The sequence below is a fragment of the Cydia fagiglandana genome, chromosome 17 (genome assembly GCF_963556715.1).
Source record: "Cydia fagiglandana chromosome 17, ilCydFagi1.1, whole genome shotgun sequence".
Classification (NCBI taxonomy): domain Eukaryota; kingdom Metazoa; phylum Arthropoda; class Insecta; order Lepidoptera; family Tortricidae; genus Cydia; species Cydia fagiglandana.
The window spans coordinates 8,304,931-8,332,111 of NC_085948.1; the positions used below are offsets into that span (position 1 = coordinate 8,304,931).

Sequence of the window (27,181 nt, forward strand, 5' to 3'; positions counted from 1 at the left end):
AGAGATGTAAGAACAAGCTCGGAGTATCTTTTTAATGAATGCCATGTGTTTCCTAATTAGGGGCGACTGTCCTGATGTTCTTTCAATTTACAGTATCGAAATACAGCTTAAAGCTAAGCTGAAAAACGTAAAGGTATTGAGACAAAGAGAATTTAACAATAGATTTTTCTCGAATGAAGTTTTATTCGCTGCGAATAATTTGTATACTTTAATAGCGTGTTCGAGGGTTCCCAACACGTACATTACTTTAATTATTCTACAAAAGATGTAACCTAATGTTGTAAATAATTTATTATTGGACAGTTAAAAGGTCAAGAAACTACTCCTGCTCAAAATTTTTCGAAATCTCAATATACACCTAAAACATAAAACTTGACTAATCTTGAAAGAATGAAGGACTCCCATTTGTTTTAAAGAATTGTAAACCTAGAGCATAAAAAAGCAACAAAAAGTTCGAGCTCTATAAAAGTAGGTTACTTACTGGAAACACCCGAAACTCGCATTATAGTATTTTTAATCACCGAAGTCTAAAACACATTTCGTACTCGGCAACCTCACTAAAGGGCCATTGAAAAAGCAATTTGAGCGCTATTTACTCGTTAACCAACCACGTCATAAGCAACCTTTTACCAGCCCGAACTACCGGCTTCCTGCCTAATTAGAAATTGTATTAAAATTTAATTTTCTTGCTGGAATGGCAAGTAACACGACAGGGGATCGGATGTTTCTCGTTCTGAGACCGCCGAACGACTAAGTATAAGATGAGAATTTAATTTTTATCTACTTAAACTTTTTTAACAAGGCAATAAAAAAAAAGTTGGGCAATAAAATGCATGTTTAACAAGATTTTCATTTTTCTGGCTCCTTTGTTTGACCGAGCTTTTTATAATAATCTAATCGGAAGAATTATGTATATTAAAAAGTTAGAACGTAAGTACTTAAATTGATAATTATGAATGAAGTATTAAATATTCAACGAATTTCAGAATATTCGAGTATAAGCATCAATCACGGTGACTATAGAAATTGGCGAGTCATTAATGTGGTGACGTGCTCTCCTCTTAAAGGTTTCGTTTTCTTTCGTAAGAATGACTTCAAGAACTCGGAACTCGCCGTGAGTTCTCACTCAATCACTCAAAAAAACTGTGAACGGTTTTTATTTTTATATATTACTATGAAGTAGGTACAGTAATACAATCAATTTAAAATGTGCATACCTTCCTAATTATAAGGTTTGTCCGTGCCTTTAATACAGGTATAATTACCGTAATTAGTACAAGTACATTACGTTACCCCTCTATAGAACTAATTATAGAAATTGTTATAATATATGCGTATAACAATTAGTTACGATTGCATACGCATACCATGTTATGATAAATGCATTGTTAACGTAAGAAACGCTACGTTTAACATATGATTTTAAATGTTGCAAGGAGATATCACTCATGTTTTTCTTACACTGCTTGAAATTTCAATATCAAATGCACACGGATCCCGAGAGGTTTCCAGACATGAGCTGTTTTTCCAAGTACTTACTTCATCACAAAGTTTTCTCTAAACTAAAAATAACACGTCTGCTTGCAATACTGGAGGTCGTGAACATTTTATGTGATAGTTATGACATAATGTTATCTCGTTTTATACTCACGGACTGAATTTCTATTAGTTCGAGTTCTATTTGTGTCGATGTCTTTTGGTGCTACATTAATATATCTATGTGAATGGACGTTCATAACGTAAAGTCTGACCAGTACTGATATAGTATCATTGTTAAGATCATGTATAGGGTGTCAGTTAAGTATAGTATCAAAAAAATCGTTCCAGTTGTTCAGCGGTGAGGTGGATAGTGCTGGTTCGAACGAAGTGGTTGAAGAAGAAAACTCGGTCTTGTAGGTTGAAGAAGAAAACACAAAACAATATATTTAATATAAAAGGAAATTAACACATACAGTTCGTTTAAGGTGAAAAAATGAAGTTAAAGTTTTTACGGTTGCCATAGTAACGGAATAAAGAGTTCTGTTGGACTTGCCAACACCAGTGAAATTCCGCAACAGGCGCGTAAGTATAGTGCATAATTGTTATCCTTCGTCTTTTCTCGGAAACGTTCGTTTTTGTCATGCTACTTCAATCAACCTCAGTTCTTTTTGTACCAAGACTGACTGAAAGCGCGAAGCGCCTTTTAAGGCCTATATACACTGCGCCTTTTGCAGCTTCAAAGTTCATTCTATAACTGCGCGATTGCATCGCAACACCGGCGTAAGCGAGGGTGTATCACTTTTTACCCCAAGTCCTTCGAGAATAGATACACAGATCAAAGGTACTTTATTCTCAGATGTTTTTTTATTCTTTCCATAAATACTTCAAGGATAAGCCTTCGGAAATAAACACGCCCGAAGGGATGTTCCATATAGTAGTGCTATTTGTTCCCCTTCAAATGCATAAAGGGGAATGCTTATAAATACACCAGGCGTCGAGAAAGGCCGACAGTTTTTGTCGGCGCGTCCCGGTTGACATCAAGTCATAGACTACCTTTAACAGATACCGCATTGTAAAGGTTTAAGAATGCTGGCGATCACCATACACAGACTCTTTCATTGTTCCTGTAAAATAATACGCAACATTCAGTATCATCGCAGATTCTCAATTTTCTCAAGAGTCGTAAAACGTAGACGCAACAGAAATGAGTGTTGGCGCTCTAATCGCCTTGTATGCTCCATTTAAGTGATCTGTGGTCGCGCGTGACATCAGACGAGACTTTGTATTTTTTCCGCTTGACGCGTTAGATGATAACACCCGAAATACCAAAAAGGTTATTATTTTCTTTCCCATTTGTATTGTTTGAGCTTAAAACAAAAGAGACTACAGAAAAAACATTTCACATTTTCCCCGCACAAAAACGTTTTGTTTATAATCTTTTATGAACGCTTCGCCCAATTCTGTCAGTATCTCTGAATAGTCGACATAGTCGTACTCGTACCGATGGTCCAAGTTCAAGGTTTATGCAAATGCGGGGAATCAAAGTTGGCGAAATCCAGATGCCTTAATGTTATGCCTTGGCTTTATCTGTTTCGAGACGTGAAATATATTACGAGGAAAGGAAAAAATGAAACGGTAATGCCTCTTTACGACTGGCCATTAAACAATGACAAAGCCAGGGAGCTTACATTGCTCCGTCTATTACGGTAACTGTTGCGATCATCATCCTAATGAAAGGAAAGCCTAACTTTTTCACATGTTAACATTAAACATATTACGTATCATTAATGATATATGAGCTCGTTTATCGGATTAATGGCTTCCATCAAAAAAACGTGACGTACGCGTTAATAAGAGATATAGCGGGGTTGTTATATTGAAGCCGTTAAATTCAGATGATGTGATTATGACAAAAATGCGTAGGAAAATGTAATTTCTGTGTAGCTATGAATCATATTATGAGTAGGTCTGGTTTTAGACTATTTTTGTGTTTGGTCATAAACTATATTTTTATTACAATTCGAGAGAGTCCTTTCGCTCGATCCTAACATTGTACGGTAGTCGTTAACCTTGTAGTTTATATCATTACCTTTTTAAATTACTAAAAAATCATGAATATAACATAACTTGAGTATGATATGGTGTTTTATGCAACGCGCGTTGTCCGAGCAAAGGTCTCTAGCTTTACGAGTCATTTATCGTAAGAATTCTAAGCATGTGGGCTGCGTAAACTTTCGTCCCGACATTTTTGCGAGCTTATGGAACAGTTTATAATATTTCGCGTACCGCATGCGTGCGTTTTATGTTACGATTGGCTGAAAATAAGAATCTTTTTACCAACTTCCGGAAGACTCTGATGTTTTTCTGGACTATCAATTTTGTTACTGGAATGAATGTTTTATATCACAATTCTCTCGTTTGAAATCAGATTTGAATTTGAATTGCCATGGTCTAATACAGCTTATAGGTCACTAGTCTGTGTTACAATTACATAGAAAGGTCTACAAACTTACTGCTTTATTACTTTTACTAGGACTGCTATAAATTCGAGTTTCTTCAGCCGTGTGGCAGTAAAATCTGTTGTTTATTAAGTCCATATGTCAGCCGGACCGCCATTAGCTGTGATCCTTCTGGCTGAGCTCTTCGCTACACGCACCTGGCCGCGACTATCCCTACTGCCTTCTAAAACAGGCGTAAGGGCTCAATGACCTACCAGTGTAACTAGATCTTTAGATCCGTTTAATTTGATAGAGTACTCTGTATTGGTATGTCTGAGCCCTAGACTGACTCGTGTGCTGCAAACGTTTGGAATGTGCTCCCGTGTTCCATCTCGCTTTGCGCTGGATATTTGAAGCTTTTGAGATTAGCCATCATTATCTGGTTTTGTTTTTTATTTTTGAAATGTAGCTAGTATTCTTTTTTACTTCAATTTGATTGACAAGATCCTAAAAATTGTTCTATAGTTATCTGGCTTAATTAAATTTTTTGGCATAATTTTATATGCATTAGCCCAAAAAATATGAGTCCTTTGTTTCGATGTTAATATTAATGGCTAAAACATATCAGCTTTCAGGGTAGAATTTTCCAAACATTAATTACAAAATAATGACGCCGAGAGAACTTTTCACTTAGCCGCTTAGAAATATGTACATACTCATGTTTGCGGATTCTAGATTGTGTTCCAAAGATCGCGCAATTTGAAGCATACCTCAATTAGCCAAAAATTTGAGCTAACACATGTTTCGGCGTTTTTGTACTTAGGTACCTACCTATCTTTGATATGAAGCAGTTTGGCACTATTCAGTTTACCGCTGCAATAATACATATTATTAATATTATTTACAACCCAGATTTAAAGATACAATACAATTCAATCTTTGAACTTTTAATAACTTTCGACGCACACACGAGATTTCTTATGAATTTTTATGCAAGTTTTAAAACGCCATGATGCCCATGATGAAAGTGTATACGAGTTTATACATTTTATCTCAATCCAAGTTTGATCCAGTTTTAGATCTAAAATGTCTTTTTAGTGTTCCGTACAAAACTTTGTTTACGGAACACTTATGGGATCACTTCGGTCTTGCAAATCAGTTAATTTTTATACCACATCGGTGGCAAACATGCATACAGCCCGCCTGATAGTAAGCAGTCACCGTAGCCTATAGACGTCTGCAACTCCAGAGGTGTCTGAGAATTATTATATTATAGGTGCAAAGGAATAGTGAGGGTGACCGTTTTGTATGCGCCATCTAGTGATCAGTGTTACCAAAACATAACGTTCATTATACTGCCATTATATCGCGACGTTTTGATTTATCGTGTAGGCTTTATCATGCAAAAAGTTAACAAGCTGCTCATTACTGAAACTGAAATATTGCGGTTTTATCTATTGGCGCATTTAAGCGTCACCTTCGGTATTTAAAAGGTCATATAATTAATAATATAATAATAAATAGATAATGTTTTTTATGTGTTTTTGTATTTTACTTTTATATTCATGTTATAAATGACCTAGCCTAAGAAGAAAAATAAATAAAAAGATAATGTTATAAGGACGTTCTTACACAAGTTGACTAAGTCCTACGATAAGCTCAAGAAGGCTTGTGTTGTGGGTACTCAGACAACGATATATATAATATACCTAGAAAACATCCATGACTCAGGAACAAATATCTGCGCTCATTACACAAATAAATGCCCTTAACGGGATTCGAACCCAGGACCATCGGCTTCACAGGCAGGACTTCAAATGCCATAAATGTTTTATAAAGAAGTGAATGTAACAAAAAATGAGATATTTACAAAACATAAGTATCTGCAATTCAAAAGCAGTGCTATTAAGTGCGGCTAGTTAATACGAATAAAGGATAAAGTACCGAAGTTTTGCGGCGTTTACTGTATTTCATAGCATTTTTTTTTTAAGCTTGGCAGTATCAAAACGAGCGATATTACTCGTTTAATACGAAACCCTCTATAATATCTAGTGTTCATTGAACGAGCCGCGAGAGCCGTACTTTATGGAGAAATCCGTTATTGCGTGTCTGCATTGTGTTTCGGCTTAAAAGGAGTTAGCAACATGTTATGGTAAATCTTATAACTATTCAAGAATATTATCCACGCAATCTGGCCTTCAGGTAAAAAAGTTTGTAGACCCCTGGTATAGTCGCCATCAGATATATCGGAGCGGCCAAGGTGTTCACAAATATCTGAACACGCCTCTATTGTCAAGACGTTAGCGTGCGTGTTCAGATATTGTGAACACCTTGGCCGCTCCGATATATCTGATGGCGACTGTATCACTACACCTTACAAAACAAAATCCCCCGCCGCGTCTGTCTGTTTATGTGTTTGTATGTTCGCGATAAACTCAAAAACTACTGAACGGATTTTCATGCGGTATTCACCTATCGATAGAGTGATTCCTGAGGAAGGTTTGTGTGTAATTTATTAATTTGTTAACCCATGCAAAGCTGGGGCGGGTTAGCATAGATATATTTTGGCCGCCTCAATCTCTAAAGATACTAGACCGTCTTAAGAGCTAACAGGAGTGGTCATTTCGCCATACAAACGTACTCGACTGTTTCCTCCGTGGGTTTTGATGCTAGAGCAATGATTTTTTCATCACAAATTAATATTGTCAATATATGTGTCGGACCGTTTTGCTTTTTTTTGATATTTTTGTTTTTTAAGGCGTTAGAGCCCTTCAAAAATGGCCAAAATGGCCTAATTCACTATGCCGCAATGAGAGGCGTAGTATTCAAAACTGCTATCAATTAGCCAAAAAAGCAAAACGGTCCGACACCGATAATTTCATAATCATTTAGATTTCCAAGTTTGGCTAGAATTAGTTAAGTTTTGGAAGAGGAAACAGTCGAGTACGAAACCTCGATTTTTGTGATTTTACGCGGAATTTTGCGCATAGTCCTTATCGCACTAGTTTTAAGAGCCGCTTCCGTTAGCGAGACGGGTATATTTATCTAAAATATTTAAAACTCAGCTCCTGTTTCGTCTTAACTCATAAATATCAGGATCTCATCTCTCAGTGCTTTGAAGTGATCATTGTATTAACTTGGGAATATTAAAGGCTAATTTGTCGTGTCCGTATAAACATTTATTCTGCCCTCGTTTGCTGGCCGACCTGAGCTTTATCCGAGTGGAAGAATACTACTAGTGGTCCAGTTTACAGGATATAGCGATCATCATTGGCCTTTACGTCTATTGCAGACGATTTATGGTGTAACATACATTACACCGCCTGGGACGGAATTAAGGAAACGCAGGGATGCCCAGCACCTGCATTACCCTCTCGGCTTCACTGTCTTATGCCACAGGAAAGGCGAGCCAATACGTGTGGAGACAGAGTCAGCTCCAGGAATCTGCAGCATATTTCAGGTTGGACCCTACTCGCGCCTTACGGAAACTCCATTCCGGGTTTTATTTTGGAGTATCCTTCTCCTAGATGGATTGCAAAACAATGCTAAGAGGACCATCTCCCCTGTGACAAAATAGCTTCTTACTTCGTTTGTGGACTTAGTCACCTCGTACGACACCCTATCCTATGTGAAGGTTGGCGCTATTCTGAAGCCGGCCACCACACGGCACGGCACGGCGGGTGATATAGCGATATCACTTTAATTAATATTTAGGTATAGGTAGGGCAAACATACTAGTACTCGATATGCTAATACCCAATACACCTTGCTCTCACCTCTATTCACAATGACTTAAGTTTCAAGATGACATCTACTGGGACCGCGTCGAGCACCAGTACGTTTACCTTATACCTATATACATGTGGTCCTTCAAGGTTTCGCTTTACTCTACTAGGTGTACCTATAGTAGGCCATTCTGTACAAATTTTACCATGAAACTTAAGGATACTGTTTGTATAGTTTATAATAATTATAATAGACCCAAAGACGGTTGATTAATTGATCCCGATGTCAAGGAATGAATACCTAATCCGACTTTAATTTTTTTTAAGATTGAACATCAGTTTATCTCATTTCTACCATTTTTTGGCCATCTATCCTATTAGAGGTGGCCGAAAACTATGTAACTTATATTTTTTTTGAGATTACACTTAGTTAAAAAAGTATCCTTTGAAAGTTTTGGTGCCCATGCGGCTATATTTCAGGCACCATACGTATATACGACATGGAAACTGATAGTATCTGTGTGCAAAACTCAACAAGGCATTCAGTACTTAAATAAAATACGATTCATACATAATAATATTAATAATATGTATACTGTCGCGTTGAGCTCTACGCTTGCCCCAAGCCACAATGTTGTCAGCAGTCAAGCTGGCGTAAGTTTTATTCATGGTATCAATATTTCACGAGGTACAGTCAGCAGCAGAAGTTGCTAAGCGGGCCAGGTGTTCACAATGATCTTGACGCGACTTTATTGTTAAGAGAATAAGAGCGTGTCAAGGCAATTTTGAACACCTCGCCCGCTTAGCAACTTCTGCTGCTGACTGTACGTAGTACCTATCCGTGAGCGAGAGGTTCCCATTCGTCAAGAGGCGATACTGGATCTTTACTTTCCACCATCGTACTGGCTTGTATCGAAGATGGGGTCTATCTCGGTTGTTTTTGCGATCTTTTACAATAAGTACGTTAGTGTAAAGGGGCCCGCAGATTACCAGTTCGCTGGATGATATCAGCCACCAGTTGTTCGGCGCTGTCAAATTTTGCGTTTAACTGCCAGACTGATGTCGTCCGGCGAACGGGTAATCAGTACGGCTACCATCAGTTTTGCATTGACATAAACCGCTATCGTAATTTACTTTCTATATATCTCTTTCGCACTAATATGTCAGTACGAGCGAGATGCATAGAAAGTAAATTGCGTTCACGATAGCGTTTATGTCAAGGCCAAACTGATGGCAGCCGTACAGTGGGCCCCTTAAGAAAACCAAACTTAATTGTGACGTCCCACGGGTAAAGGTACCTTATGGCGGTTGGCGCATACGCTATTATTAACGCCGTTCAATATTATTGCGGCGCTATGCGACGTAAGCACCAGCCGCTGTAAAGTACCTTTTGTCGTGGAACGTCACAATTGAGTAGGTAAGTAGGTAGGTATATAACAGAGTAACTATTTATTTTTTATTAGTTACGTCGACCCTTTATAATTACTTTATTTCATTTAAGTATATTACTTGCGTAAGTAGTAGGTTTTATACTACGCCGTAATCACATATTATAATTTTTATTAAACATGCGACTTTTATGCGTACTCAAAAAATATTTGTCTACATTTAACGAGAGTGGTTTAATTATTAGCTTGTAAAGTTAATGATGCGGTTTATATTCAGTCATAAAAGAAATAAGGAGACAAAAAGTTTAAATGTCGTAAAGCGGGCTGTTAACACAAGAATTTATTAAGCAATTTCTATTTATAATAAAACTTGGGATATTTTTTGCGACAATAGCATTTAACCCTTTATACGCCAAGATACTTAACCCTTTAGACGCTAAGAGCAGCTAAAGTCGTCGCATCGTTCATCTTAGAGTAGTAAAACTTGTGACGTAAGGTCTCAATAAAACAAGGTTTATATTGGTTCGCTTACGTCTTTATCTTGCTTGGAGGATATAACCAAACGGAATAGCCATTAAAAGACGTTTTCCTCTGACGAAACTTTATGACCAATGGTCATACACATTGTGTCTATTTAATTTCCAAAAGTTAAATTAAAACTTAGTAAACATCATGGCTTTAGGTAGGCCTAAGAAGCGTTGGATAGATTGTAGAAGAAGATCTTAGGAAGATGGGAAAGTTTACCAAGAAGGATCTTAGGAAGATGGGAAAGTTTACTGGAAGAAGGGCGCCAGGCATCGCGACAACTGGAGGAAGATTGTGGTGGAAGCCAAGACCCACAAAGGCTTGTAGCGCCAACGGAAGATGAAGAAGAAACATCATGGCTTCACCACCATAATGGACATAATTTCATAGGAATTTTGGCGTTTGTGGATGCCATATTAACCCACAGCAACAGCTACCTACGAAAGGTTTCATATACAGCTATTTAGCTATTTTATCCCAAAAGCTTGACGGCCTTTGCAACATTTTTAAAGCGGTGCGGAAGATCGAAATTTAATCCCTATAATTTGTCTACACCGGGTCTCAATGTCAAAGCGATGTAATAATAACGTAGCGTAAGGGCCGCCCTTTTATTCCCCTTTCAACCGCCATTGCCAAGGTCATGATTCTCTAAGATCAATTCATCACGCTTAATTCCTTGCCGTCCCGACATCAAGGACAAGTGAATAGTAAAGATTGTTAATTACCATTGAAAGTTGGGTGTCATGCGTAGGTAGGTTAATTGATGTGTCTACGGGAAGTTTCCGAGATTGCAAAATGTTTCACAATTAAAAATTCATAAAACCACAGAATAAATATTGTACTAGGTACAGAAGACTCGCTCTGTAACAAAACGCGCCTGTTACGATCAGGACAGATATAGCCGCTAGGTGGCGACAGCCCCACGCGCGGCGTATGGCTAGCCACCAAAATTGGTGTGGAACGGATGTACTTTTAGCTACCTGTAGCTAAGCGACGAAATCGCGGAGTGAGCCACGCCTGACAAAACAAACACGAGAGGATGTTTTCAAAATATGTACAAACTTCCTTTTGTATTTCTAAAGTTTCCATGAACTTTTACAACTTCTTAGAAATTTTCAGCAACTTGCACGTTTGCTGTGCCTGAACATTGTGTGTACCCGCAATAATATGTTACTGTTCGAAGGCCGATGGCTCTATAAATAAGATCGTGTCAGATATTTTTGCGGCGTTCGTTGTGTAACATATTAATGCAGGTGACTGTACGGCATCTCTTCCCATACCGCGTGAGCTATGGCGTTTCAGTTTAATGGGGTTGGCAACTGTCAAACGTTTGCATAGATGGCGCCATCATAGGTTGGTCGCTTTTTCTATGAGATTTGGCTTAAAAGGCTGGCATCTAGGATATTGAAAAAACGAAAATTTGACACAATACTAGGGATTGACAGGGCAAGCTATGATAGCACCGTCTGCTAAAAACTTCCACCGGCCAACCCCATTAATAGCCATCAGAACTACACTGTTTGAGATTAAAATTCTGTTTTTATATACTGTCTCCACCGCTATCTTAGTCGTGACGTCACCGCTGGCACGCCTCCAGCCCTGCGGCCTTGCCACCAGTTCATGCGTTCTCGCATATCCATGCTTTATAAAAACAATTTGCATACAAATGCTGAATGATCGCACTAGACAGATAGTGAATCTACTATGCGAATCTGCGCGATTCTTAACCTTACGGCGCTGTGATATGATCGAAATTCTTAGAACAGAACGTAATGTTTTGTTCTGTTTATGCTCTTATTTGAATTTCGTTGTGGTAACGTTGGAAAATTGCTACTGCATTTGATAGTATAGGTGGTACGCGTTGGAATGTTTTGGTGCTATTTTATGTTCTTTCGAGACATTAAAATGAATAAAATAAGTAAAAGCTATAGCAGTCAAGTGGTAAACCGTTCGAGTTACGTACCAAATGTTCAACATGATTCCTTATGCACAGATACCAAGAAAAAAGCGTCAAACCTAATCAGATATGATACCAGATTTTTTTTAAATTACCTGTGAAGTTATTCAGTGTCGGTGGTTCAAAATACAATGTCGATTAACGGGAGCATTGGAAAAGCAAGTATTTGTACAATTAAATCGGCAATTACTTACTCATGAGTCAGTATTAGGACTGAACTGCAATGCTAACGTTAATTTGTATTTTTGTACTGTATGTTTTTTTGAAGACGGGTACAATTAAAACCTACTTTTCTATAAATGTCGGAGTACTATGCCCGGCCGTAACTGATATAGAACCCCTTCGGATGGCAGCACCTCCGGTTGAACGGCAGGAGAAATGGCGCGGCCATTTTTTTAAATATGCCTTTGCGTGGCAGAGGCCGCGAGAAGGTTCGGTCATAACAAGCCCGTAATTGGCAGAGACCGTCTCGCGGCATCTGTGCGACGCTGCATTTTGCGCCTAAAATAAAACCGTTAAAACTATGCCTTGCTTGCTCACTCTTGCAAGATGCATTCGTCAATAAACAAGGATAGTATTCCCTAACGGTCGAATTCCCGCGTAACACAAAGTCACGCGCCAAATTCGCGATAATCACCCATTGAGGCCCCGCCACTTGACGTATATTTTTCCAAAATGGCTGCGCCACTCAACCGGCTTGTTATATCTGTCCGTCTCGCGGCCACTGCCACTTACCGTAGGGACCTCGAGGAGGACAATGCCACTCGAAGGGCTAATTGAACTCCGACTGGCCTACAACCTACGAGTACCGAAAACGTATTCGAACAGCAAATGACATGTCGATTAAGGTCAGAAGGATATATTATATTACCGAAGCGAAAAGGAAGTCAAAGAACGATGTTTTCGGAGTTGGACTTTTTTGCTAAGATGTCATATTTGAAGCTATTGTATCCATTCAAGTTGGACCAGATTATTCAGTATAGCTAGTGAGGCAGTGGGGTAGGTATTTGTTGTATGATATCGTTTGTTCAAGACAGTATTTTTATATTTACCTGTTTTGCGATGATATATTGGTGGTAATAGGTACTATATATTACAGGTACTGGACTAGTCTAAAAAATATATTTAAATTAAGTATATGAAATCTTTCTAGTAATTCTTGTATATTTATATATTTCGGGGATCTCGCAAACGGCTCTAACGATTTCAATGTTTGCTATAAGTATGTGGGTTTTCGGGGGCGAAAAATCTGTCTAGCTAGGTTTCACCTAATATATTTGTAAAATTCAGGCTAGGAAGGGTAGGTATTATAAGTACATAAGCTGTTCCTTTTTAAATCATCCCATCGTCATGTGTTATATTTATCCGACTCTTCTCTCGTGTAGACGATCTTACCAACACAATTCAGATAACATGTTGTTACTGTGTTCTTTATTGTTACGCTGTGTATAACGAGTTTTTTAACATAACATAATACTTACATATTCATTACTTTTTATGCTAATAGGATTTTCTAAACCCTAACTTAGATTACCTCGACAAAGAAAATATCCATACTAATTATGATGGTAATATCTGCGGAGGTTCTACAAGTTTCCGTATTTATTCAGATTATAAATACTCTTTTATTTACTAGCTTATGTAAATTTTAAGGAAGCTCATCATCATCACAATTAATCTGCATTTTACAAAGTCGGAACAATGCAACGGGCCATTTAACATAAATTAAGATAAAGATAGCAATAAGTAATATTAAGTATAACTGCAGGTAATAGAGTTAGACCAAGAAAAGTCTGCAGAGGTTTTGACAGCCCAGAGCACACGCGGTGCAGGTGTTATTTGAAACGTCTAACTTCTATGAAATAATGACGTAATAAAACTTGCACTGCGTGAGCTGTCAAAATCTCTGCAAACTTTTCTTGGTCTGACTCTACAAGTAACTGCGAACGACACAGAGAGGATAAAACTTCTCAACGATATGTCTCGTGACGTGATTTATTTGACAGTAGCCGACGCATACCTACCCGCTTTAACGTCGGATAAAGCTGAGCTGAGCCGTGTCACGGGACTGACAAAAATATCGCGACGACCAAATGTTATGATTCGAGGGGAGAACGGCCTCCAATGGGCGAAGAAAACTGACGTAAGTTTAACACTTACGAGTGCGAAAGAAATTGCCGGTTGCGAAAAACAAAGTCAGACTTAACTAAATAGAAATAAGGTTGAATTCTGGCTAGTAATGGCAAAGTTAAGTGAAATCATAATGTTGCTATATTTTATGGTGTGAAAATTGCTGTAGAGAAGAGAGCAATAACGTAAATGAGGCAGTGATTTGACTAAACAACTAGATAATGTTTCGCGCAGTATGATTTTAGTGGAGGGTTTTGTGATTTAGTGACTTTATTAGGGTTCCGTACCTCAAAAGGAAAAAACGGAACACTTTATAGGATCACTCGTCCGTTTGTTTGTCTGTCTGTCTGTCCGACTGTCACAGCCTATTTTCTCGGAAACCACTGGACCAATTAAGTTGAAATTTGGTACATATGTAAATTAGTGACCCAAAGATGGACATGTGGCGTAAACAAATGAATTTTAATCATGGGGGGCATTTTAGGGGGGTAAATATCGTGATATTATATTAAATGAAACAGCTCATCTTAGAGCCATTGCATTCCCCATAAAATTTTGATAAAAATACACAAAATAGTTCTTTACCAGTAGATAACAGGAAAACCTATTGGAAATGTCCAGTCAAGCGTGAGTCGGATTTAATGTACGGAACCCTTGAAACGCGAGTCCGACTCGCACTTGGCCGGTTTTTTTTTGGGGTTCACTTTAAATTTGCAATCTGGTCTTGATTACATTTTCCTTTATGTCGGCGCTTTGATATTCTTCAACAAGTGAGCTTAGACGTCGCTTGTTGGTTTGCTTCGTCATATGTAGATTATTTCATTTTCTAGATTATGTTACCTTATACTCTGTACAAAGGCTGTCATAGTTGTCAGGGTAAGTTAGTGTAATTTAGAATCTAATAAGATTCGTGATTTCATTTCTGGCGTAAGTAAATAATATTATTTGATATTACATATTATGTACATGCGTCGTTATTAATAGTACCGACCCAATTATCAGTTATACATATGCTGGATTGATATAAATATTTCTCAAATTGACATCGTTATACACATTTTACCATAATTTCCCAAAGCAGTGTAAATGTTCCTGTAATATAATAATAAAATATGTCAAATCACTTAAAAGTTTCTTCGAGAGAAACTTCTCAGAACGAAACGCTTTACTTTTACGATACTTCGAAAGATCAAGTCGTAAAATGAACCACGGAATCGGAGCACATTTCATTCCGATTCCTGGTTTTGGTTTCTACAAACCCGCTAAGTTTCATTGGTAAATTTTACTCTCCGCTGGAAGAAAATAAAATTCCTCTCAGAGCGAAGTTACTGTTGTCGAATCGGATTTCATGCGGTGGTTTACGGCTATTGAGCTCGAAGAGAAAATAGTTTTTTCAAGTTTAGTGTCCATTTCAGCGAGCTGAAGTTTTTAATGTAATAAAGTTTAGTGATGTAATTTATCCCTCGAAACGAAATTATTTCCATGATGTTTATATGTATTGTAAAAAATACGAGATATAGACAAATTGACAGTGTCGTAGGTTTAACGCTTTTTATGTAAGAAACAGTCCGACGAACTCCAGATTTTATGGACACCCCAGCATTTTTCATAGTTTGTTGTTGTTATGTCAGGCAGCGCCACGAGTGTTCAAAATGGGAACTAAAAACTGTCAAATGGCGGCGGCTAATGGCTCGCTGTATTACATTACGGCTAGCCATGTTGAAGAACGTAATATGGCGTCGAATACATTCCGGCGGATTCTCATTCAGCCGCATTCAATCCGGCTAATCGTTAAACCGCCGCATTTCAAAACGCCCCTCTTTTTGAAAACGGCTAGCCGTAATGTAATACGGCGGATTTACTATCCGACTGCGACATATCCATTTCAATATCAAAATTAATCAGAACTGTCTATAAGTGGGAGGCATTTTTTCTCCAAGACAGTATTTGTTGATTCCATTAAGTATGTCTATTTGTTTATGTAGTTAAATTACCTTGTTTTCATTATAGTATTGTGCTTCACAGAATCATTCATATCGCATTCTCATTCACAGTGTTCAATTCACTAACTTATATAATTTTCCACAACAATGCACTTGAAACTTATATTCCCAATTGGGATTAGCTCCGTATCAGCGGCATGGGTTCAGTCAACGATTTAAACCCAATCTGGCCAGTTGACAGGCGTGTATAATGGACGGTAGCTCTCATGTTCCTAGTGTATTGAATTACCAACAGTATGCCATTTGTAAAAAGAGAAAAATCGCTGATGAGATTAACGTTGTCGATGCTGGTACTTGAATTTAGATGAAATACCACGCCGATTTGTTAAGCGAATTATGTAAGTTTATTGTCGGTAACAATCTGTGGCATCGTCGCCAGTATACCTACATCCCACTGCTGGTCATATCCCTCCTCTCAGGTTTCCCCTCTATCAGGTTTGAGCTTTTGGTCCCCACGCATTCCGTCATATCAGACTTGCACGCAATCTTCTCTCTTGCTCTTGCTCTCTTGATCTTTTGCTGGTGCCTACGGTTTTTTGTAGGATCCAGTTTTCTGTAGTATGCATGCAGGATCCCGCAAACAGAATCTTCGTGTGAAAGTTACTATATTAGCACCTATACTACTAAAACGGGATCCTGCAAAAAACCGTACCCGCAAAAAACTGGACGTCGGTGGGAAACAGCTCTCACCGCTCAGCTACCAGTATTTTTCAATCAACAATCTGTGTACTGTTGTTGATTGGTTTCGTTTTGGCTTTCGGCCATATGCCTGAATGCGGATGCCGCAGAAATGTTCCCTTTCACAGTTTACTGTGTCGTGTCATGTGTTGAGCGTAGGTTACGATGTAAAAGTTAACATTTATTTTTCATGGGTTCGTTGATAGATTTTTGGGAATAGGTCACTATGTTACTGGATGAATATGTTTTGCTGATTTTGATGTCCTTAGTTAGTTAACAACTTTATGCATTTTAAAAGACATGGTGATGATTATTATAAAAGATATAATTATGACATACTTACACAGAAACAAGCGCTAGATTTTTACCTTTAAGATTATTTATTCCGTTTGACATTTTTCACTCCACACTAACTTTTCAGGTAAATTTAGGTTTACTATGTTTCTAAATTAAATATCTCTCACTTGAAAATAGAAACACCGAGAATACTTAGAATAGTTCTCATGGAGGCCTGCGGTCTGCGGTCGCCGCTGACAGAGTCCGATTGCACTACGGCCCCTTACTATTCTTGACTCAGTATCTAAAAGGGATTACATTCCACCACAAGACTAAGGTCTTTGAATCCTTATTAAACCGTCTGTACTCAGTATTGCGAAATTGTGTACTGCTGTTAACGAAAGATAGTTCGTCCGTTATGTGCGCTATGAGGATTAACTTTGATAACACGGCGGCCCAGGGTCTTAATTAGGATTGGCTTGAACTATCAACGCTCAACACCAATATTATAAGAGTCTAAATTTCACGTTGCGTAACAAATGCTATTTAGGTTTTTCTTTAAGGCTATATTTAAGTTAAGATTTACCTTATTACCGTTTATTTACATTAACCGTGAGCTAAAATTTCATCAATATATCAATAAGGTGACAGTCCATTTCCTACTGCAGCTGCACTACCGTTGCGACGTTACTGGTGCAACATTACTGCAGCGGCAACAGCGGCGGTGACTGCTGCAGTCACGTTATGAATCATGTCAGTGTAACAAAAAAAAATTGTATAAGTATGAAAACGTAGTATGTTTTCGTGTATTAACGAATTGTATTTTGTTACAGGATGAACGGTTTAACCACGACATCGACCAGCAAACAGGGTACAAGACGAGATCGTTACTATGCATGCCTATCAAGGATATCAATGGAGAAGTTATTGGGGTCGCTCAGGTTGGTATACAAGGGACAACATATAAACTAACATATATACATATAAGCGCTCAACGCATACATACAGAGTCATTTTTGGCCCGTTAGCCATATTGTGCGAGATGATTAGGTAGGCCATACTGAACAACTTTTTCTATGGGACGAACTCCGAAATCACAAAAATTTTTTTGGCCTTTTCATACATTTTGGTGGATGTCGAGGTTTTCTAGGGGAAGGCCAATTTTTTTTTGGGATTTCGTGGTTGGTCCCATAGAAAAAGTTGTTCAGTATGAGTTACCTAATCACCTCGCACAATATGGCTATTATGGCTAACGGTCCAAAAATGACCCTGTATAATATTCCCTTACCTAATCTTTGTATGTACTACAAAACCTCACCAAAAAAGCAAAGTAGGCAATTTTCTAAAATTGTATATTTAGATTAAAACTTTCGGTTATTTTAATAATTAAATTAAGTTTGATAAACATATTGCTATGATGTGATCACAAAACGGACGGGACGAAAAAATGGGGCTCGGTAAAAGATGAAATTAAAAAAGTTCCCCGCACCCTTATCGTAATAAGATTAAATATTCCAAAGTTATTTGCGAATGCCCCTTAAAAATGTTAGCAGAAGTTGGAATTATTTCGCAGCTTCTGCCTGTTGCTGGTGGCCGTAGGGGAAATGAAATCTTACATCAAGCGTAAATAACTGACGTCATCTCGACCGATTGCTTTTCGGGCCTTGACAATTTTAAGGAGTAATTTGCGTGAAGGCCTTACTTAATCAGATTGCCGATTTATTTGGCAGTTCTTTGTTCTTAACACTCTGTTTTGTCATTTTCGATGGCAATTTATTTTAAATTCAATTATAGTTTTGAGGTTACTTATGACAAGATTTCTTGCTTGAGTAGTTCTCGAGATATTTAGCAATGTGACAGACGGTCGGACGGACAGAGTCGCACCTTAAGTTCCTTTTGTACCTTTTTGGTACGGAACCCTAAATACTAGGTTTTATTCAGAGTTACGTAACTTATTCATAGAAAGACGTTTATAACTTCTGGAATAAATAATTTGTCCAGAGTTATTCTAATATTCACTCACTGAGTAAAAAATGTATTTACAGAGAGAAAGGTTAATTAGAAAAGTTGGAGCAGGCCTAAAGTCTGTCTGATAAATGTTAAATTTTGTTCATTTATTTTGGCAATGTTGAGTGACTTCTATTCTCTAACTCTATGCATATCATAGAGCACATGTAGAATTATGTATACGTACGGTACGTAGTATTATAAAGTACGGTACGTTAGGTAGTATAAAGTACGTACGTAGTATACTATAAATATTGTTTCCCGCTCTCAAGTATTTGACTCAAGTATTAGTATTTGTTTCCTCCAGGTGATAAACAAACAGAACGACGGCCCGTTCACAGCGAACGACGAGAAGGTGTTCGCGTCGTACCTCCAGTTCTGCGGCATCGGGCTGCGGAACGCGCAGCTGTACGAGCGGTCGCAGCTGGAGGTGAAGCGCAACCAGGTAAGGGTCTCCCTACTATCAGAGCTATCTACTCTCTCACACAGTCCATCGCTGCACGGATAGCATGGTCGCGTTTCCTCCAGATGATAAACAAACAGAACGACGGCCCGTTCACAGCGAACGACGAGAAGGTGTTCGCGTCTTACCTCCAGTTCTGCGGCATCGGGCTTCGGAACGCGCAGCTGTACGAGCGGTCGCAGCTTGAGGTGAAGCGCAAAGCGCAACCAGGTAAGGTTCTAGCACGACTATCTACTCTCTCACACAGTCCATCGCTGTACGAATAGCATGGTCCCGTTTCATCCAGGCGATAAACAAACAGAACAACGGCCCGTTCACAACGAACGACGAGAAGAATTCTCGCATCGTCCAATGGCTTGCAGTTACTCTTTTAACATTTCAAATATTTGTTGAGAAAAGACCGAGAAGAAGGGAAACCTAGAATTACTTATCTCGGCCAAATAAAAAATAATGCGTCGTATGAGGAAATTAAATAAAAGACTGGCACAAGAAAGAAATGATTAGCGATTACTCCACCGGCAAGAGCAAAGCTCTTAAGTTATGATGATGATATTGATGATCAATACAAGTCTTATATTATTTTTGACCAGGTGCTGCTCGACCTGGCCCGCATGGTGTTCGAGGAGCAGAGCACCATCGAGCACATGGTGCTGAGGATACTCACGCATACGCAGAGCCTCATAAGATGTCAACGAGTACAGGTAAGCGTCCAACATTTGATTGCAGCAGTAGATTTCTTGCGTTGGGATGAGAAGACTGCGCGACTGCCGTACAGTCTTCTCTCTGTAACGAGGGATCGAAACCGGTTTTTTTTTATTACTTCTATACTTTTCTCGATTTTTAATAGGCTACTTTCCTACTATTCAAATTTGGAATTTATATGAAAAGGAGTATAGTGACGTCACGGTCAACTCACCTACTTTTTATATTTCAATCCGATTTATGAGATGGAAATTGTATTTAAAAATAACTACCTGTTTCTAACAATTATCTGGCTTTATTAATTATGCACAGGGTGAAATAATTTATTTTAAAGAGAGGAAACATCCAAAATGTAAAATTTGTTTTTACTAGCCTTAGTCAATGAAACGAATGGTTTTAAAGCCCAGAAATAACCTAAACAGCGAATAACCCAAATTAAAAACCGGTTAATTATATGAAAGATTTACCGGTTCCCGACCCCCGATTTCCACCAACTCTAATGATACTTTATACATGCAGTTTTCATGTTTGAACGTGACAGACATAAAATTGACTAACAGGTGAAATCCCTCCCTTTTACGAGATAATTTTTTCCATAGCTGCTAGCCTGTAATTAGTAGGCAGCAGTGCCCGGCCCTGGGGCAAATCTTTTTCCTGAATGAAAACGATCCCATGTAGCCTTGCGAAATAAAAAGCTTGTACACATAATTAAATAAAAACGAATTTGCGTATTTGAGATACGGATTCCGTGTTATAAAAGCAAACAGTTTTTTGCTGCTCTTTTTAAGGTGTTTGAAATGTAGTAATTCAACGGTGGAACGCTTTTTGCTATAGGTATAGGTATGTATCTTTCGGCGTCAGTAGAAGCCATGAACTGTACAAGTACACGGAAAAATCCACTAGAATTAAATAAATTTTAATTCAAACTATTATCATCGAACTATTAGAAGAACGAGAGTTAATCGTGTGCACTTGGTTCGTGGTCACATTCTGGTTGAAATTTCGATGTTTTCTGATTTCAATTGCTTCACGAACTTTTCTGATGCAGTGAGGGCGACCCGTTAAGAGAACTTTGGGATTGTGGAGTTCAATCCAGTGGTTGGTCCTGACCAAGTCCTGACTCTAGTAAATGTCCGGCTACGGCAGACTTATTTATTTGACGAATGTTTACAGAATACAAACAATACAACAAAACAAAAATTACAATTATAGTTATTTTATAATTGTAATTTTTGTATCAAAAAATGTTTGATACAGAGCGATTTAGTATCAAAAAATTTTTGATAGCACAATCGCTCTGTGTAACGTAAATTCAGAAGTCCCTCCCCTTCAGAAGTCGGTACCCGGATTAGGTTACGCCGTAACTCTCCCCTGTCCTTGACATTCTTGACGCAAACATATTCTTTTCGGTATTTGAATTAGCATAAACATTATTCTTCCTACACGTTTTATGCAAACGCTCATTTGGAACGTCGACGCCATGTAATCTCGCTTTAACCCCGGTTGGTGAGGTTGCCATTGCCAAGATATAAAATTCTAAAGTGCAGACTGGATTCCTTATATTTTTACTACCAGTTAAGTTTTTGTAAATACATACTGGCATTGCGGAGTAATACTACAATTGGTGTGTGTGTCTAAAAACACATAAATGAATTTATCTGACCAAAAATATACTAGTATTACTAGTAATACTCTAGTTAATAAAATCTCCAAAAATCGTCCTCATCAGTATTCGTGTTCATTATCAGTCCTTTATCAACAATTCGCTGGCTCAATATTACAAAGTTCTATGTTACATTTTCGAGATAGTTGAAATTCGACTTAATGTCACTATGATAATGTTCATTTCAGTTCGATAAAAGTGAAACATAGAACCCTGTAATAATGGGCCAGCGATATGTTAGCATTTTTGTAAACGGGCTGTATTAAGCCTGACAATTGATCAAAACTCCTGACATCAGGAAATTCCGCTATCTCTTTATTCCAGTTGGAGGTATTCTTAATCAGAGCAGTATTATCTCAAAAGCATTAAATTATACAGTCAGGTTGGACACAGGAAATGCGAGTTTTTATGGGTCACGTGCATAAAAGGAATACGGGAAAATATCGAAACAGACACATTATTATTGCACCTATATAATATTTATAATGCCAATGATCCAGATACATGGTTCAATATTATGTTTCTTATCGTAATAACAGACTCGTGATACCAAAGGATTCGTATCGACGATCGCGAATTAATTATTCTTGAATTAACACGGCATATTTTCTTTTATATCCTTATATATGTGTTTGGATTGCTAAACATTTCAGAACGTTAATTAAAACGTACATTTTCGTTGAAAGCGTTAAGGTGAATATTTAAATACAGAGAGAATGCTTATTTATGTATTACGGGTACACATTTCATTTCACATTTGTGGATGTCGCGGTACCCATTAGCGGGGCGGTGTTTAGAGGCGGGAGAATCGTTCCGGTGTCTAAAAATCACCGTGACTTAGAACCGACAACGGCATACGTACGTTGCAGCTTGTATAACGATATTTTTACTTTCAGTGACATTTTGTTACTCCGTATCACAGAGATACCTCTAAGATTGACGTAATTACGTGCCTAAACGACACTTACGAAATCAGTATTTGGTGTGAAATTTGATATATCAAGAACCATGACGCTAAAGTAATTTTGTAGCGTTTACAAATTTTTGCGTGACAAGTCACTGTGATAACTTGGAATAACACGCAATTAATTAATGCTGTATTCTTTATTGGAACACTAATTTATCGATCTTACAATCAAGACGCCATATTGGAGAAGAGCGAGACAGCCCACAGATAAGAGCGACCATAGGCACTTAAAGCTGACATACACGAGTATATCACACTCTCCCCCACCAGTTTTAAACAGTTCTCCGGAATGTTACATTTTACCTTACGCTAGACTTATTCCTAAAACAATATAAACTTAAAATGACTGTACTTAAGTTTACAACTTCTTTCGCTAACTATAAAAACCTATTTTATATAGTTTTATATTATTGTGGCACACGTTGTGAAGATTTTGCATTTTTGTCAAGCGGCCGCCATTATGCAAAAACAAAAGCAGATCGACTGCGTCTATTTTGCAATTTTGCTTTTTCAACTTTATCACTTCTTACACTTTGTTATTAATTAAAACTGTGATTTTTTTGTTGGTTCGTCTATCTCGTCGCCACTGTGATAACTTGGAATAACACGCAATTAATTAATGCTGTATTCTTTATTGGAACACTAATTTATCGATCTTACAATCAAGACGCCATATTGGAGAAGAGCGAGACAGCCCACAGATAAGAGCGACCATAGGCACTTAAAGCTGACATACACGAGTATATCACAGTCACAATCCTTTTTGATGGCGGATCACTGTGATTTTTTCATTGTGACGTTATTCATCCTTCCTCGCCCTCTTTTTCGCTCTCGTAGTTACCACAATACGTTTGTTTTCGAAACGCTGTTGTCAGTATAATTAATTCAACTATCAAAGGAGTGTGGCTTATTCCACTTTTGTCTGCGTGTAAACCGAGGTGCAAATGGATATTAAATTAAATATCTTATGTTTTCGCGGAACGCTCAAAATAGTTGCCTCTGAATGGAAGATTGTTATTTACAAAGACGTAACGTCTTCCATACATATATAAATATGTTTTAATGAATAATTTAAATTGTTATTGGAGGCTATGCTATAGATAATGTCTCTATCGATAGTTAATCTTTGTTTTCTATAAGTAGTGAACGTGCCATCAATGAAATTTCGGTCGATAGGTACTCCTAAAAGAAAAAAAATACATTTCCAAACACGCCCACGTACGAATATTTTATTAGTCTTGTTTAACCATACACTAGTTTTTTTTAACTATAAAGTACTACACATACATTTTCTATGCAAGAAACTAATGAGCTTTCCACACTATTGCCCATTAAAAAAATAGACAACAACAACATTATACTTAATAAATATTATTGACATTTATAATAATATTATACATATATTTATGTATACATCGAAACCTAAACCGTCTTGAGAAATTAAAGTCTCTTCGGTTTCCTCTGTAGAATATTACTCGATCCCGGCGGATACCGATTCAAAGGCACAGAAATGAATTTCTCTTGTGGATCGAAATTGAAACCTATATCGAGAGTCCCAAATACCTAGAGCGCATTTATTTGGTCTTGTATACAAATCGTAGTTGGATTTTTTGTACCAGGGCGCCTAGCCAAGTACCAGTCGTTTATCTTCTTCTTCTTCGTCGGTATCACTCTTGACAGAGTGGTCTTGGTGGCAAGCTTCACAATACGTCGATTCTCTTCTCTGATGGCCGCCTTCCTCGTGCATTGATGTAGGGATGATGAGCCACTGCCGCTTTTATCTGGTCGGTCCACGTCATCTTCCTCGCGCCCTGGTACCTTCAACATTTCCAGTCGTTTATAGAAAACGCCAAACTACTTAAATAAGTATCGTAGGAAAGGAAACGGTTACGTCACTATTTCGTCACATATGTCATCCCCATAGATAACTTTTCGTCTGGCGCTTATATAGATATACTTGTATTAAGATTGTTGACCAGACCCTCAGCAATTCTGTCACGTGTTTAAAGCAATAACTCTACAAAATAAATATAAGGAACAAATATATGAGAGTGCAGAGTGCACACGTGGACACGTCGTTATGAGTAACGCCGGCGCGACAGCTTGCGTGGATTGGAAGCCGGTAACATGTTTAAACGAATAAAATTGTAGTGTTCTTTCAATTTTACGATATATTAATAGTTTCTCAGAACACTAACATGTACACAATAACATCTGAGGGTTGTTTATTTTATAATAGATTCACCCCGCCGCTAGTTGTACTTATAACGGGAAACTCACATTAACCTCAAATGATTTTGTTGTGTTATCTGTTGGAAAATACCAAGATATAACAAAAGAACGCTAAAAAATCTCGTTTCTATTAGATACTTAAACACGTTTTATGTGAGAAATACGTAGGTAGTAATGTACATAAACGGTAAAAGCGTAACATTCAATGAGGACATCTAAAATTACCTATAGATCGACAAACTGTTCCCCAATTTGTCTGAAACCATTAACCTCTAGTCAAACCTTGCCAAGTAAAATGAAATTTTATTTTGTCAACACAAAGTTCAAATTAGAATGGGACAGGAGACCTTTTAATGGGTCTCTGGGCTGCTAGAGGTTAACCACTCCCGGCGACCGCACGGGAGTTAAATTTGAACGTTGTTATGCTAGCAAACAGTGTTAATTTTGGGTTCATTTCGGTCCAGCTTTACATGAGTCAACCATTCGATTTAATTCCATTTTGCGACTCGATATAAATGCAAATTTTATTGTTAGCTATATTGTTGCGGGCAGTAATTAACTAGGCGCTACGTGGTATTTATTTATAAAAGTCCGTTTTAAAGAAAATGTACAAAAGCGGGATTTTGCCCGAGCTTTTTTTCTTATTGTTGTATTTTAAATGCGGTCTGAAATTCTTATAAATTGTAAATCTTTTGGCTGAAGTTTGAAACTCAATTAGGGTACATCGCCAATTATTAGCCAGTTTTCAATTACTGGCCACCTATACTAAAATGAATTCTGTGTATAGGTGAATAGAACTCATTTTTGTAAGAGGCGGCCAGTTATTGAACGAGTGGGTTGTGGATAAATTTCAGTTACTGGCCATTTTCCTTATACTGAAAATGAGTTTTATTTATCTGTAAATAGAATTCATTTTTGGAATAGGTGGCCAGTAATTGAAAACTGGCTAATAATTGGATTTTCGTACCTTATATACTAAAATGAACTTTGTTCACCTATAAATAGAAATCAAATTAAGTGGCCAGTAATTGGGGGGTGGCTAGTAATTGGCGATGTACCCTACTGAGTGTTTCCTCGGAGGAATTTTTGATATGAATTATAAATTACTTATACGAAATCTCCGCAATCGTTTCTAGTTCCTTAAATTACTTAAAATTTTCGTGTACAAATCTCCAGTGATTAAGTATGCCTCTTACCTTGTCGTACCTTAAGGGGCTACCCGAGGTTTTCAACGATTTTTGACAAGTTTTGAATCGTATCTTCTTTTTTTGCACTACAGATAGAATTATAAGGCAAACGGTTATCGGTTCTTCAATCTTTTATCTCCGGTTTTGTCCACCGTATTTTGAAAAAAATGAATACTTATTTTTTTATGAATTTTTTAAACATAGTCTAAAAAAACACTTTTTTCGTATCTAGTTTACGGTGTAGGATCTTACATGTACGCAATCCACATATTTGGGTTTGTCTTTGAAGTCTCAAAAATCGTGTCCAAGGTTTTAATTTTAAACTAAAGCCTGACAACAGTTTATTTAACCCTGAGATAGTGTCGCTGCAAACAGCTTACGTATGGCAATAATGTGCGTACGTCATGTATAGTTGGGGTAGTGGGCATTGGCTTCATGTTGATACTCGTATAATGTCAGAAACATTCCTTACAGAGAATTCGGTTCTTTCAATTTACCTAATCGTCAAAATCTGATTCTAAATATTTAATATTTATATATTCTTCGTTTTCTGACTCTGACGAAGTCTGATTTTCATCAGATGTTGTGTCGCTTTCAGGACGACCAACCTCTATTATAAAACGTTCAGTCTCCAATTCAATTATAGGACCTTTATTCCTATAATCGCCTTCAATTTTTTTAACATGATCACAGCAATTGCTTCAATTTTCTTGAGTTACTTCCTATACGATACGATAACCAGTTCAATACAACCGCACTATAAAACGTCAATACCGGTCATGTCAACTTTAAAATTTACCAACAACAACAAGTCAAACAACACAATCCTTCGTCTTTTTTAAGCTGTAAGTATTTGATTGCATTCACTACAATTTTTTAGCATCTTTGGAATATTTTTAATGGCATTTTTGTAATAAAACCGTTTATATTTGTATATATTCGTAGATATTTTCTATTTGTTTACATCGGTGACATTCGATGACATCCAACGTTCGTTGTCAAAGAGTACTTGTTGCCAGTAAAAGAAATTAGTACCATTGAAAATCCGCAAAATGGCGAGGGTCAAATAAACTGTTGTCAGGCTATAATTAACACAAAAGTTATGGCCAGAAAACCAGTTTTTTAGCCTAAAATTGTTCAACTTTGATGCTAAATATCTCGAAGACAATGAACTTTAAAGTAAATATGGGATACTATATTGCTTAAAGCCGTTGCTGTTAATATGATAAGCTACAAAAAACATTAGAAAACTAAGGGATTCAGATCGAAGGTCATTGGCGTGGGGGACCCCCTTAACTGCTCTTAGGAGTCCAGTCTCAATGTGTTTCCATGAGGTGTGTCCTGTGTACCATACATACGTA

General features: G+C 37.6%; 1 protein-coding gene across 1 annotated transcript in view; it reads left to right on the forward strand.

The window, feature by feature from the left end:
* Positions 1 to 27,181, forward strand: part of LOC134672403 (dual 3',5'-cyclic-AMP and -GMP phosphodiesterase 11-like) — a 224,838-nt gene that overhangs the window by 165,892 nt on the left and 31,765 nt on the right. Inside the window, exons 8-10 of the mRNA XM_063530286.1 lie at positions 17,433 to 17,540; positions 18,914 to 19,051; positions 19,660 to 19,770. Coding sequence (XP_063386356.1) covers positions 17,433 to 17,540; positions 18,914 to 19,051; positions 19,660 to 19,770 — 357 coding nt within the window. The remainder of the gene's footprint in view (positions 1 to 17,432; positions 17,541 to 18,913; positions 19,052 to 19,659; positions 19,771 to 27,181) is intronic.